This window comes from Talpa europaea (genome assembly GCF_964194135.1).
Source record: "Talpa europaea genome assembly, chromosome: 2".
Taxonomy (NCBI): Eukaryota; Metazoa; Chordata; class Mammalia; order Eulipotyphla; family Talpidae; genus Talpa; species Talpa europaea.
The window spans coordinates 103598039-103612353 of NC_140068.1; the positions used below are offsets into that span (position 1 = coordinate 103598039).

The following is a 14315-nucleotide window of genomic DNA, read 5'->3' on the forward strand; positions in this document are numbered from 1 at the left end:
GACAGGTCAGACTCTTCTTGTCATGAGAGAGGGCAATTCCCCAATGGCAAGAACATGGATCCAGAGTGACAGGCCCTGCAGAAAACCCATGTGCCAGCCTGACATAAGAGGACACACACCGCCTCACCCGATACTCAGCTTTATGGGGAGAGGGTTATGTTCCCTGAAATGAGAGCCTGGTGACCCCAGTCCACAGCCCCCAAGCAAGAGAAGGAGCCACAAGATTATTGGGGGTCAAGGATGTCACAGGATCCCTGGGGACCCGCCCAGACCCCAAGGACTAAGGAGCCCCTTTATCACACATGACCAATCACCCCCAGCCCAGCTGTGTGACGTCACAACTACACCCACCCGACCCCCACAGAGGGTGCAGAGTCTGTGCCCACACAAAGAACAGAAGGAAAGGCCAGAAGCTGAGCAGCCCCAGAGAGAACAGAGTCACTCACAGGCCCGGAACTGCCTCTTCCGCCAATCTGCAAGAGACACACATGTCACATGAGGGACTCTAGATACTGACACATCAGGGCCCATGCCTAGTTTTCTACAAGACAGTGACACAGAGTTCACAGGGGAAAATATTTGGAAACATTTAGTGGATGCATTCAACATTTAGATTCATACACACACACACACACACACACACACACACACACACAGTTGTTATGCTGCAAATTTCCATGATTTAAGACCTAAAGCTTAATACTCAGGGGTGAGAGGCTGAACACCAACTGCACAGAAAGGTCTTTACTCAGACACAACCATCAAATGATACTTTCCAAGTCACAGCCACAGGCCCATCCTGGAAACGAGGTTTTCTTGAACAATTTCTATGGAGATGAAACGCCCAGGACTGCGTGTGCGTGTGAAGAACTAACAGACCTAGACATGCAACTTCTCTCTGAGCCATGGCGCTTAGAGCTACAACCAGTCCAGGCCTGTGTGCAGCCTGAGGGGCCGTGCAAAATCTGCAGAAGCCTAGAGACATGGGGGCTGGTGGGCAGAACTTTCCCCTCTAATTGTGAATAAATCTGTTTGTCCAAGAAGGGGGGAGAGACAGGCAGAGAGAGAGAGAGAGAGAGAATGACATAATGTGACTGAGCTGCACGTGGTGGTGACTGTGACATGAGTGAGGAGACTCAGGACACTCAGCAGAGGGTCCTGCCCACTCAGGAGGGGGTGGAGAGGGTTCCAGGGGGAGAGTGACATGCAGAGCAGGGAACATGGACACACACTGAGAGGATCAAACACTAGTGACGACTTTCCACATTTTCATGTGTGGTGGAAACAAAACCATCCCCGCAGACAGAGAAGAACACAAACACATTGGATTGACACAACTGTTTCCTTCAAGAGGAGCCCAGAAAGATGGAAGCTTCAAAGTAAAACTCTCTCTAGAAGCAGAATAATGACTTCAAAGGTGTCCATGTCCCCATCCCATGAACCTGTAAACATGTGTCCTTGACAGAGGAAAGAGAAACCTGCAGGTGGGACAGAGACAGGGACCTGGAAACAGGGATGTTACTGAGCATCATCAGTGGGAACCAATCCCATGAGCCTTAATACCGTGACCCTGCACCTGTGCTCAGAGACAGTCACATGGTGATGGCAGCGGGGCCATAAAGAGGCTGCAGGGCAGACAGTGTAGACAGAGGATGGGGTCCCCAGTCAGTGCAGGGGGCCCTAGATCCTGGGAGAAGAAGGGGCTCCTGGAAGGAAGGAGCTGCCAGACCCTGGAGTTAGTCCCAGGACACGGTCTCAGGTGTCTGCCCTACAGGCGTGTGAGATGATAAACTGTGTGGGTGACGCTGCTCAGGGTGTGGTGATGTGTGTCAACAGCAGCTGGAGCTCTGATGCCCCATGTGGGGGCCCAGGCAGGGGAGGGTCTGGAGGGAGCACCAAGACCCCAGGATGCACGTGTACACATGAGGACCCCAATGTGTCACCTGCTTTGGGGGGAGATGAAGGAAGAGAGAGGAGCCTGGAGAGCAGGCAGGGAGGGAAGGACAAGTGAGGAGAGCAGGACAAGGACATGGGACAGGAGGAAGAAACCAGAAGGTTCATCAATTTACTGACAAGAAACAGACCCAGACCCTGACTCTGCTGTGGCGGGAGGGTCACCCATAATCCCTAATGACCAGACAGGACGAGCCCTGCCCCCCTCAGCATGTGCCACACAGGATCATAGACCAGTGGCCCCAGGGGAGCCCCTGAAATGACTGAAAGGGGAGCACAGGCACTTCTCCCCCAGGGCCCCAAGGCCATGTCATCCCCACCCCACACCTTCCTGGGAAGGAGGAAGCAGGTCATTCCCCAACACTCAGGTCAGACACAGCAGGATGCTGAGAGGCCATCAGGGGAGAGCGTGAGTTTCGCAATGGTGTGAGGAGAGAGTGGGAGAGAGGAGAACCCAGGATTCACATTTATAGGAATAAGGAACAACATCTTCTTGTGCACATGGTGTGTAAACGTGTGACACCAGCCACACCTGCACAAGCTCACTCTGAGAAACTGGCATTTCCATCTTTGCTTGACAAGAAACAAGATCACATGCAATGACTGGGTGGCATATATGTGACCTCTTTGTGAAAAAATGGAGATTATAAATTTACTTGTTTTTGCTGAGACATGAGTTGACATCCAGCTCTAATGCTCTACACCACGCTTCTTCATACAACAATAAAAAAGAGGGCGTGGAGGAGAACAGGAACAGGAACAGCAGGAACAAAAAGAGAAAATCAAAGTGGTTTTTTTTTTTTTTTTTTTTTTTTTTTTTTTATAGAGGCATGCTTTTATTTATTTGTTTGCTGGTTTGTTTGTTTGTTTTGTTTATACATGCACTGGGTACAGTCAGAAGCGCGGGAGGGTGAGAGAATTCACCAGAGCCAGAGCGGGGAGCAGAGCAGGCAGAAGGACCGAAGTACACTGCTGAGGGGAGCAGCGGGCGGCAGGAGAGGTCTGCACGCCATGTGGGACCCTCCTCTGGTGGCCGGGGAGCAGCCGGGGATCGAACCGGCGCCGCAGAGGCCGCGCGCAGTTTCGCAACCCAGCGCTCAACCGCTGCGCCACCGGGGAGGCCCAAATCAAAGTGGTTTTAATGTGAGACACAGCGTGCCCAGGACTGTGTGTGCACTGACTGTGCTAGTCAGTTAATTTTTTTGTAGCAAAATTTTAAGTAAAAAATTTTTATTAAATTTTACAAATAATACAAGCTCACACATGTCTCCATCTGTGAATCTGTCAAATGTTGATTCTAGTGTATTAATGGTTTTTCATTCAAACACATCATTCTCTTTGCGTGCCAAAGGAAAGTTTATGTTAAAATGCATGAGACATGAACTCAGCAGAGGCTGGAGTGATGGTAAAGAGGATGCTATGATCCTCACTGTGTGGAAATGAGCCCCAGGGGAACCAGGGAGACTCTCAGGAGGGTCCTCACACTCCTGGTCCCAGGACCCTCCTCCACAGCCCCCCTCTCTGTGGCTCAGGGTCTGTGTCCGGGACCTTAAACAAACCCCTGAGCAGGGAAAGGGTGTGTGACTCAAGCTCAGGAGGCTCAGATCTCCCTTCACCAGCATCTCTGACCTTCCCTGCAGGACCCTGTGCAGACCCTGCCCTGGGGTTACTGGGGAGCTCATGTGAGAAGCAACGCAATTACATGGTCACCTCAATAATGGTTTTTAAAGTGTGACTTTATCTGAAGTACTTCAAAAGGTGCACTGTGTTTCATTCCCAAGCCTTGCACAGAGTCTGCACAGCACAGATTCAAACTGGTGACTGTGCCCAAAACCTCTAGAAGGCTCTTTTCTCACACACCCCTCTCCTTCCTTCCCCTCTCTCTCTCCATCCAGAATTTTCTTTCAAATTTCCCCCCTGTTCTTTGGGAATAGATTATAATCATTTTAGGTTTGTTCTTTTCCAGTCTACATAGTTACCTCTTAAAGAAAAAATCCTACTTAATAGTGACCATGAGACAGACAAAATTCTCCTTAAAAAGATGATGGTTCTGAAAAATCATACATTCTTTATCTTGTTACAAAGACACAAAAAATACAGCCACATGCACTCACACACACACACACACACACACACACACACACACACACTGGATTTTACATGTAATTTCAGACCTTTCACAGGCCCCTGCCCAGGAGTCATAAACACCCCAGAAGCTCTGACCAGACTCAGACACCTGCTCTAAACAAATGATTGCTCAGCAACCACAAGGGATTACAAGAAAAATGCAGCTTGGACATGAATCAGAGCATGCATGAGAAGACAGAGAATCAAGAGGAAACAGGAAACAAAAACTAAATCCAAAATAGAATTGGGATTTGGGATCCAGAAGGATCCATAACCCAGGACCCCTTAGCAAGACCTGAATTAGAAGCAGGAAGTAGAATGTCTGGAATTTTCCAGAAATCAGTAAATCCTGCACCACACAGTAATCCTTGCTGCAGCCTCTCCTCACACTGACCCCCACTGTCCTCACCCACAGCAAGGACCAGGTGACAAGGGGTCAGAGGGTGTTCTGACCCCACATGACCTGCAGGGAGGGCAGGGCAGGTGGAGGCAGTTCTGTGCTCACAAGGGGAGCCCTGCAGTTCTCAGAAGGAGGCTCCAGAGTGAAGGAAGACCAGGGACCCCAGGTGCTTTCTGGTAGGGTCCCCTGATAGAGAAGGGACAAAAGGGAGACTAGGAGGGAGTCCCAGGACCCTCAGGGCCACTCACCTGCGTACAGCTGGGCCTTCCTCCAGGCTGAAAGGGAACACACAGGTGAGACCTCAGCATAACCAGCTGCTCATGTGACCCACGGGCTCTGGGCTCCCCCTGTTCTTCAGGTGAGACTCTCTAGGGGGTGGAGGGGAGAGGCTGAGAGGTCATGATCTCTTGCACTGTGCAGACAGCAGGGGGTGGTGGGAAATCCCTGGCTTGGGTCAGGAGCCTGCAGGACAGACTGACCCAGCCCTGTCTGCTGCTGCTGTGGGACTTTGGCAAGTCACTGAGCATCGTTGGGCCCCTCAGCTTTCAAAGCTCCTGCTTCACCTGCTACTCAGTGTTGCAACACAGGATCAAAAAGGGTATATGGGAAGATATTTTTTAATGGACATATTATTCCATAATTATTACATTTAGTATTTCCTTGGAAATTAATGGGAAGATGAAATAAAAAGACAACATGGACATCACACCAGCTCCAGAGTAGAAATAGCCCATCTTCCTCCAGTGCAGAATTTCTAGTGATAAACACTCTCTGCGAAAGTGAAAGTCCCCCCACCCCCTCCCAGGCACGGTCACCCCGTCCTCTCCCAGCACCACTGATCAGCATCTTCAGGAGCAGAGAGAACAGACTCTCCTTGGGGTTGTTTGGGGAGAAATGTCAGGAGGAGGTCACACTCCTAAACTTCAAGAGTCCATTTACTTTTCAAATCCCAGAGCAGCTGCTTCACTTCCAGGTGCTGACAAAGAACCAGATGCATTGAGAACTAGAAAGCCAGCACCGTGGTGGGAAAGCCAGGGCTGGAATGAGACGAGGACACAGGAGACTCCAAGGGTCACCACCCACCAGGATCCCAAGAATGGGGGGAAACAGCACCCAGATCTGGAGAGCCCATGGAGCAGGGTCCTGCCTCCTACCAGCTCCCACTTCCACCCGAGGGAAGGGCCCACATGTCTGTGCTGAGACACCCAAGGGGAGGGACCCCTTAGCACAAAGACAGGGACCCAGGACCCCTGGAGCATCACTCACCAGCCAGGTAAGCTGCCTTCCTCTGGTATGAAAGACAACACAAGACACAGGTGAGCTAAGAACCAGAATGTCACCAATAAAGGGGACACAGAGTTCAGGAGGGAGAGCAGAGCTTACCTAGAATTTCCTGGAGCTTATCTGCAAAAGAATTAAAAATATAAGTATTAACTGACCCTATGAACAAAATGTGTGCCTAAAGAAGACACAAAAATGAATCTCTCTGTATCCTAGAAGTTCCACCTTCAGACCAACATGAGCCTCCAAGCTCCACTGTCCCCTCTGGGACTCAGCACCTGCTCTGATCTCCCTGCGGAGGGACCCTGGGCTCTGGCTTTGGTGTCAGCTTGTCCCTCTCAGCACCCACCGCCACACTCACTAGCCTGGCCCTGCCCTGCCTTACCTGTGTCCTTCAGGGCCTCCTCCTTGGTCTGTAGGTCCCACTCCTTAACCCAGAATATAATGTTCTGAAGCCGCAGCTCCCGCATCTGTGTGGAATATTCTCTCTGAGTGCAGCAGGCAGCCCCCAGGAGCAGGAGCAGAAGCAAGGGCAGGCTCACCAGGAAAGCTGGCTTCCAGGGAGAGGCCCGGGGGAGGAAAGGCTCTGCAGACAGAGACCCCATCAGGACACAGCCCGGGACAGCCCAGTCCAGCTCACCTGGGAGTGCCGGCCCCTCCCTCTGACCCTGTAGGAAGTAGGGAACAGGGACAGCGCTGACCTGGGATGACAGTGGCCATGGCCTTCTCCTGGCCCAGGACAGGATTGAGGATGGAGCAGGTCACGCTCCCCACAGAGCTGTCTCTCACCACCAGAGCAGCCTCCACATTGAACAGCCCCTCAGTGTCCTGGGACTGGACCTTGGAGAACTCCAGGAACTGCTCCCCATGGGTGTCTCTCCACTGCACCTGGGGCTCTGGGAACCAGCCCGAGGTCATGCACTCCATGCGCACCCCGTCCTCCTCTGGCCCCTTGATGTGCACTTGGGGGGCAGAGCCCACATCTGCGGAGAGAAGATGAGAGCCAGGTAGGACAGGGCCCACCTGTGCACACCTCCAGGGGAGGCTGTTAAGGTGCATTTCGGGGCATCTGGGGGAGGTCGCCCCCTGGGGGCATAAAGATGATGACACAAGACCAGAAGGAAAGAGCATGAGAGGCTGGAGGGGCCTGGGCTCCTTCCCTAGCCCTGCAGGTAGAGAGATGATGCCCACAGGAGAGGAGAAGGAATCGCACATCTCTGCCTTTAAACACAGCCCAGGAACATAAATCAAAAATAATAGCCCAGAGAAGCCTTGGGGGGGAAAGGCACATATTACCAAAATTTTCAAAGGCATAAATTAAAATCTAGCATACATTTTTTAAAGATACATTTTATTTATTTATGCATACAAGAACTGGGGTACAGGTCAGAGGTACAGAGGGTGAGAGGATTCACCAGAGACAGAGTGGGGAACAGAACAAGCACAACTACTGAGACACACTGTCAATGGGTGAGCGGGCGAGACAGGAGAGGCCTGCTGTGCCATGTGGGTAGCTCCCTGGCTGGGGATAGTGCTGCAGTGGCTGCTGAGAGCTTGATAGTGCTAAGACTTAACCTCTTGCATCACTAGGGAGGCCCTGCCACACATTTTTTAAAACAGAAAATGTTTAGTGCAATTTTAGATTAAATAAATATATATATTCAAAATTAGAAAAAATATGCAATGTGTGTTGCTTTGTTTATTTTAATCACCCCAAAACACTTCCATAGCCAAACTGATCTCCCTCCCACCCTCCTGTGGTTCAGGAAGAGGGAATCCCCCCACCAAGGATGACTGTTCCCGGAACTCCTACCCCACAGGTCACCCTCTCCCCTAAGAGTTGGTCCCAGCATATTCTCTCTCTCCCTCCCTCTCTCTCTCTCTCTTGCTCCCTCTCTCTCTCCTCCCCCATCTCCCCTCCTTACTTCTTTCCTCCCCCCTTCTCTCATATCTTAGATGTGCTTACTCACGATTGCTTGTCTCTTGCTTTTTATCTATTATTTTTATAATTATGTAAACATATTCAAATCTTTCCAAAGTATCTGTTCTTTCCCTTTGATCAACTGTGGGTTTTTCTCTGGGTTATGATTCTTGATTTTTGTTTCCTGGGCTGTGTTCAAAGGCAGAGATGTGAAATTCCTTCTTCTCTTTCCACAGTCAACTGATTTCTCGCTCCTCACCCACATCTCAGCCACCACAGAGCAGCTTCTTTTACTGCTCCATCGAACCTGTTCTGGCGGAATCAGCAAATTCTACTATTTGACACCCCCAACCCCCACAGGCCTTCCAGTCAGTCTCCCTTCACCACAGGACACTCCGGACTTCACCTCGAAACCAGCTCCATCTTGGTTGGTTTCCATTCTCTTGAAGTCACTTGTTGCCACTTGGACCCTGCTGATCACCTTTCCTGGCTTTTCTCCCTGTACCTGCTCCTTGAAGGCAGTACAGTCCCAGGGTTCAACCCTTAAAGCCCATCTTATCTCACACCCTCTCCCAGGGCTTCTTCCCCCTCAGCTTCTGTGTCTCCTCACACATCACTTCCAGATATCACCTCACCAGGCTCCCCTCTCCCTCCCTGACAGCACATCCCTGTGAGTTCCATCTGCCAGGATTCCTCACATGGTCTTCACACTCAAATTGTGCACCTGACTCATGATTTTGCCTCATCTGTGGTAAACTGGTTATAAAAATAGTCCTAGGGCCTCCCTGGTGGCACAAGGTGTTAAGCACCACATTATGAAGCAATCTGCAGCCTCTGCAGCACAAGTTCAATCCCTAGCTGGCCAGAGAGCATCCCACATGGCACAGCAGACCTCTCTTGTCTCACCCACTGCTCCCCTCAGCTGTGTATTTCATCAGTCTGCCTGTTCTGTTCCCCGCTCTGTCTTTGGTGAATCCTCTCACCCCCACCCCTGCCACACCTCTGGCCTGTACTCTAGCTCTTGTATGCATGAATAAAGAAATCTTTTTTAAAAAAAGCCCTAATTTTTCATCCTTCATATCGAGCTCACATCCTGCCACCTACCTTGTAGGTCCCTAACACTCTGACCCTGGGTTCAGTCATGTGACTTCATGTGTCTGATGCAAGATCAGCTCATGTGACCCAGAAGTTTTAAAGTTGCATGTGCCATGGGTCTTCCCTCTGCCATCTCCATGGAAGGACATTGCAGTCCAGGTGCTGGAGGATGAGCTCATAGAGCAGGGCCTGTCACCAGCCTTTCCCCCTGAAGCTGTCCTCCCTCAGCCAGGAGCCAGTGACCACCCATGTAACAAGTCCAGTCAAGGTCCACGTGATAACCTTTCCATCTGACCAAAAGAAGTAGGAGTAAGGACAGTGTGTTTTAGTCATGTCCATCCCAGTTTAGCTAAAGTGCCCACTGGCCAAAAGTTATCACAAGACCATTGATACAGGCCACTGTGATGTTTTCTTTGATTCTTTGTTATATAACATCATTACTGCAATAGGCAACTGATACTCATTACTAATATGCGTAATGGAAAATAAAAAAGAGATGTTAAAAACTTGGAAGTCTCTATAATCCCTTCTTTTCCCTTTAAATACTCTGTGTTCCTCTGTTCATCCAGGAGTCTTATATCTAATCTTGCTGATGACTGACCTCCTGTCCACCCACTGCCACCGTGTGAATCTTCCTCCCCACCATAACTGCACTCCACGCCTCCAGGCAGTCTCTCCTGCCTTCTCCTTAGTACTCCAGAGTCATCACCGTAAGGCCTGTTCTACTCAAAACTTTCAATAGTTCTACACTCAAACACAATAACACAGCACCCCAAGCCTTCTCTATCTGCCAGCTGATTTCTTCCCATCCCTCTTCTTTCTGCTGCCTTCACTGTCTCTACCAACTGTGCCCTCAAGGTCCAAGACTCTAAATCCATGAAAGTAACTGCTATTACCAGAGTCACCACGCTCCCTGGATGCCCTCGTCCTTCTTCTTCTAAGCTAAAGAGCTTTATGGAAACTGGTCTGCTAAAATGAAATCCCAGCTCAAGAATCTACTTCCTACTGAGTTTTTATATTACCTTTGGTAGCATTAATCACCTGCCCTGGACCTGTGTGCCCTGTATCCATAGCATCATTTTGTGACAGTATTGTCATCTCTCATCACCATGACTCCTCACTCCCATGTGAGTCAGAACATACCGAATGCACACTCACACCAGGTCTTCACACCAACTGTTCCCTCTACTTAGAAATTCCATTCCAGGGCCTCCCTGGTGGCGCAAGGGGTTAAGATGCAATCTATGAAGCTATCCACAGCCACTGCAGCACGAGTTCGATCCCCGGCCAGGGAGCTACCCACATGGCACAGCAGACTCTCCTGACTTGCCCGCTGCCCCCCTTAGCAGCGTATTTCAGTCAATCTGCTTGTTCTGTTCCCCACTCTGTATCTGGTGAATCCTCTCAAGCCCCACACCTCTGGCCTAGACCCCAGCTCTTGTATAAATAAATAAATTAAAAAATAATAAATCTTAAAAAAAAAAAAAAAGAAATTCCATTCCCTTGGAGCTGGAAGGGATTATGCTCAGTGAAATAAAAAGGAAGGAAATAGTAAAATATTAGATGCTATCACTTATGGAAGGAATATCAGGAATCAGGGGAAAAAGAGAGAAAAAATACTTGCAGAAAACTATAAATCAGAGACATTCAGCAGGAGAGGGAGAGAGGGATTAAAACAGGGGTAGGAAGAGCACAAGAGACTGTGATGATGGTTCCTGGGTGACTTGGTGGTGGGAAATCTATGGGGAATATACCTGAGAGGAGAAATCAAACACTACAAAAATGAACAATGATGTTATATGTTATACACACACACAAACGCACACATATACAGATATATGTGTACAAAGAATTCCAGTCCCTGTAATCATCAACATAATGACTATAACTAACACTGCTGTGTGATATGTACAAAAGTTGTTAAGAGTGATGCCTAAGAGCCTCCCTGGTGGTGCAAGGGGTTAAAACGCAGCACCATGAAGCTATCAGCAGCCACTGCAGCACAAGTGGGATCCCCAGCCAGGGAAGTGACCCATAGGGCCCAGCAGACCTCTCCTGTTTCACCCACGGCTCCCCTCAGCAGTGTATTTCAGTAGATCTGCCTGTTCTGCTCCCCATTCTGTCTCTGGCGAATCCTCTCACCCCCCCCCACATCTCTGACCTGCACCCCAGCTCTTGTATGCATAAATAAATAAATCTAAAAAAAAAAGAGTAACTACTAAATGTTTGTTTTGTTGTGGTGGTGGGTTTTTTTGCGTGTATGTAATATAATAATTTTTCCTCTTTTGCTTCTTGTTCTTCTATCTATATTAGAAAATGGATTGTAGGGGTGTCCCTGGTGGCGGAAGGGGTTAAGCACAGCCCTATTCACAGCCTCTACAGCACGAGTTCTATCCCCGAGTTCTATCCCCAGCCGGCCAGGGAGCTACCCACATGGAGCAGCACACTCTCCTGTCTCATCCGCTGCTCCCCTCAGCAGTATATTTCAGTAGATCCACCTGTTCTATTCCCACTCTGTCTCTGGTGAATCCTCTTTCACTCCCCCATCCCTCTCTCACCTGTACCCCAGTTCTTGTATGCATAAATAAATAAATCTTTTTTTTTAATATTTATTTTTATTTATACAAGCACTGGGTACAGTCAGAAGCGCGGGAGGGTGAGAGAATTCACCAGAGCCAGAGCGGGGAGCAGAGCAGGCAGAAGGACCGAAGCACACTGCTGAGGGGAGCAGTGGGTGGCAGGAGAGGTCTGCGCGCGTTGTGGGACCCTCGCTGGCAACAGGGGATCGAACGGGTGCTTCAGAGGCTGCGGGCAGCTTCGCAACCCAGCGCTCAAACACTGTGCCACCGGGAAGGCCCAATAAATCTTTTGTAAAAAAGAAAATGGATCATAAGTAATGTATTGTGGCAATCATTTCACCATACATGTAAACCAAATCATCATGTTATATGCCTTATATTTTACACAATAAATTTATTATATATATCTATGTATTTTAATTATTTCTCAATAAAACTGTGTGGATAGTGACTCCAGATATCTATTTTGCTTTTGCCCAGTACTAGGGTCCATTTTTGTTCAGAAACAAATGATGAGCCAATGGGACCAAATGATGGTCCAATGGGACCATGCTGAGCTCCTATTATTGCATCCTGCCTTCACTCCACATTGCTGACCCAGTTCTCCTGTGCTATTTAGCTTATTATCCTCATCATTGATGACTTCCTAATCATTTATAACCTGTGTATTTATTATGATTGCTCTGTGTCCCATTTGAAAGTATAAACTCACTGAGTGAAGGTCTTGATTGGCTTCACTAATGTATCCAAGTGCTTAGAACAGTAGGTGCTGTGTATATTTACATGTATTGCAACAATGAATTAACAAGACTTTTTCCTCATGAATGAAATGAGAGACTTAATTATATTGTCCTTAGGTTCTTCCCTGCTCCAAACTCAAACCTGATATTTAACCATGTCACCCACCTGCCACCTACAGCTCCAAGCTGGCTAGCTCACAGAAGTCTCCATCTCTGAAGAAGCAGGTGTACAGCCCATTGTCAGAAGCCTGGACCTCATGGATGGTCACAGAAGCTTCCCCCTCACTGAGATTTTCTCCTTCCAGCGAGGTCCTCCCTGTGTACTGGGCCATCAGCTCATCATGTCGCTCCTGTCGGTCTTGATAGGTAAACACTGACTCCCAGAAATGTGAGCGGAACCACCTCAACTCCATGTCCTCTGCGCTCCTGGCTGGGTACAGGGAACAGGGCAGTGTGGCATCCTTGCCCAGCTCTGCCACAATGGGGTCTGTGGGGCCAAATACCCGGAACTTCTCTGTAAACACAGGTATAGGAGTTAGAAAACTTAGGAAGTACACCCAAAGAGCAGGGAACACACAACTTCAGTGGGGAAGACCCAGGCAGGCTGAGAAAAAGTGTCAAATGAGCAGACAGCTGATCTGAAAGAAAGAGCAGTTACAATCCAAACCTGGGGAAGATCTTCAAGCTACAAGTTACGGTCCAGAAATAACGTCAAAGACACTCCCTCATTCACTGGTGTACCTGACAGCAGGATGTTCCATGAACAACTCTGACTCCATGGTTCTCACCTTCAGCATGTACCGGAATCACCAGGAGGGCTTGTAAACAAAGAATGTGGGGACTTCCCCAGATCTGACTCAGTATATTGGGAAGTATCTAGGAATGCGCATTTCAAAAAGTGTTCCTGAGTGGATTCAGATGGTGTCAAAAGAGGCTCTTTCTTCATTCCCCAGAGGATTATCTAGGTTAACCAGTGGAATAGTGCACCCAGAAAATATCGTGGCTTGCAACATAATTGAAACAGCTCTTTGGAATCAGATATGAGAAAGTCAGCACCACAAGGGACACAGAGGAGATTCACATTTCCTTGAATAAGATGTAAGGGGCCTCCCTGGTGGTGCAAGGGGTTAAGCATCAGCACTATGAAGCAATCTGCAGCTACTGCAATGGTGCAAGTTCCCCAGCCAGGGAGCTAACCCACATGGCACAGCAGAGCTCTCCTGTCTTGCCTGTTGGTCCCCTCAGCAGTGTCTTTCAGTAGATCTGCCTGTTCTGCTCCCCACTCTGTCTCTGGTGAATCCTCTTGCCCTCTTGCACCTCTGGCCTATACCCTAGGTCTTGTATGCATAAGTAAACAAATCTTTAGAAAAAAAAAAAATAAGATGTAGGTGGAGAGAGACACTTGGAATCTGTGGTCAAGGATGGATGCTTCAGTACAAATTGTGGCACTGCCACTCAACCAGGCCTTGACCAGTTTTTAGGGAAGCACAGCTAAAAGTTGTGGAGATACAGATCCTTGGCTGAGAGGAAATACATGCAGACAAGCTGGATGTTCTCAGCAGACCAGGTCCCTAGTGAAAAGGACAAGGACATAGTGTGGAGTACACATCCACTGTCCCCTCCTGGGACTGGGGCTGACATCCTGAGGCTCACTGACAATGTGCACATGCAGTGTCTCAAGCCTGAAAAACAGAACAGGTGGGCAACAAGTGGTGTCACAAACCTGAGCTAGCATGTCCCCTGCCAGAGCATGTACTCCAGAGGTTAGATGACCCTACTCTACACCCACACCCTATGACACAGCATCTCATAAATTCTGTAGACCTGCAGAAGTCTAGAAAGCTCAAAAATCTAAAACTATAATACTACCAAATGGAAGTTAAAAAGTATTTCAAATCTCTAAGTTAATGCCACAAATGATTTTTTTAAAATAAGAAACCTAAATCAGGGCCTCCCCGGTGGCGCAGCCATTGAGCACTGGGTTGCGAAGCTGCCCGCAGCCTCTGCAGCGCAGGTTCGATCCCCGGCTGCAGAAGGAGGGTCCCGCATGGCACACAGACCTCTCCTGCCACCTGTCACTCCCCTCAGCAGTGTACTTCGGTCCTTCTGCCTGCTCTGCTCCCCGCTCTGGCTCTGGTGAATTCTCTCACCCTCCCGCGCTCTGACTGTACCCAATGCTTGTATAAATAAATAAACAAATAAATAAATAAATAAATAAA

At 48.9% G+C, this 14315-nt stretch overlaps 1 protein-coding gene across 1 annotated transcript; it reads right to left on the bottom strand.

The window, feature by feature from the left end:
• Positions 1-438: 438 nt before the first annotated feature.
• On the bottom strand, positions 439-12893 carry LOC311167616 (butyrophilin-like protein 1; the record flags this gene model as incomplete). Its single annotated transcript, XM_084228695.1, is given in 7 exon segments — positions 439-473; positions 4729-4755; positions 6147-6347; positions 6463-6744; positions 12263-12269; positions 12273-12610; positions 12830-12893. Coding segments are annotated over 7 exon segments (954 nt in total).
• Positions 12894-14315: the final 1422 nt, after the last annotated feature.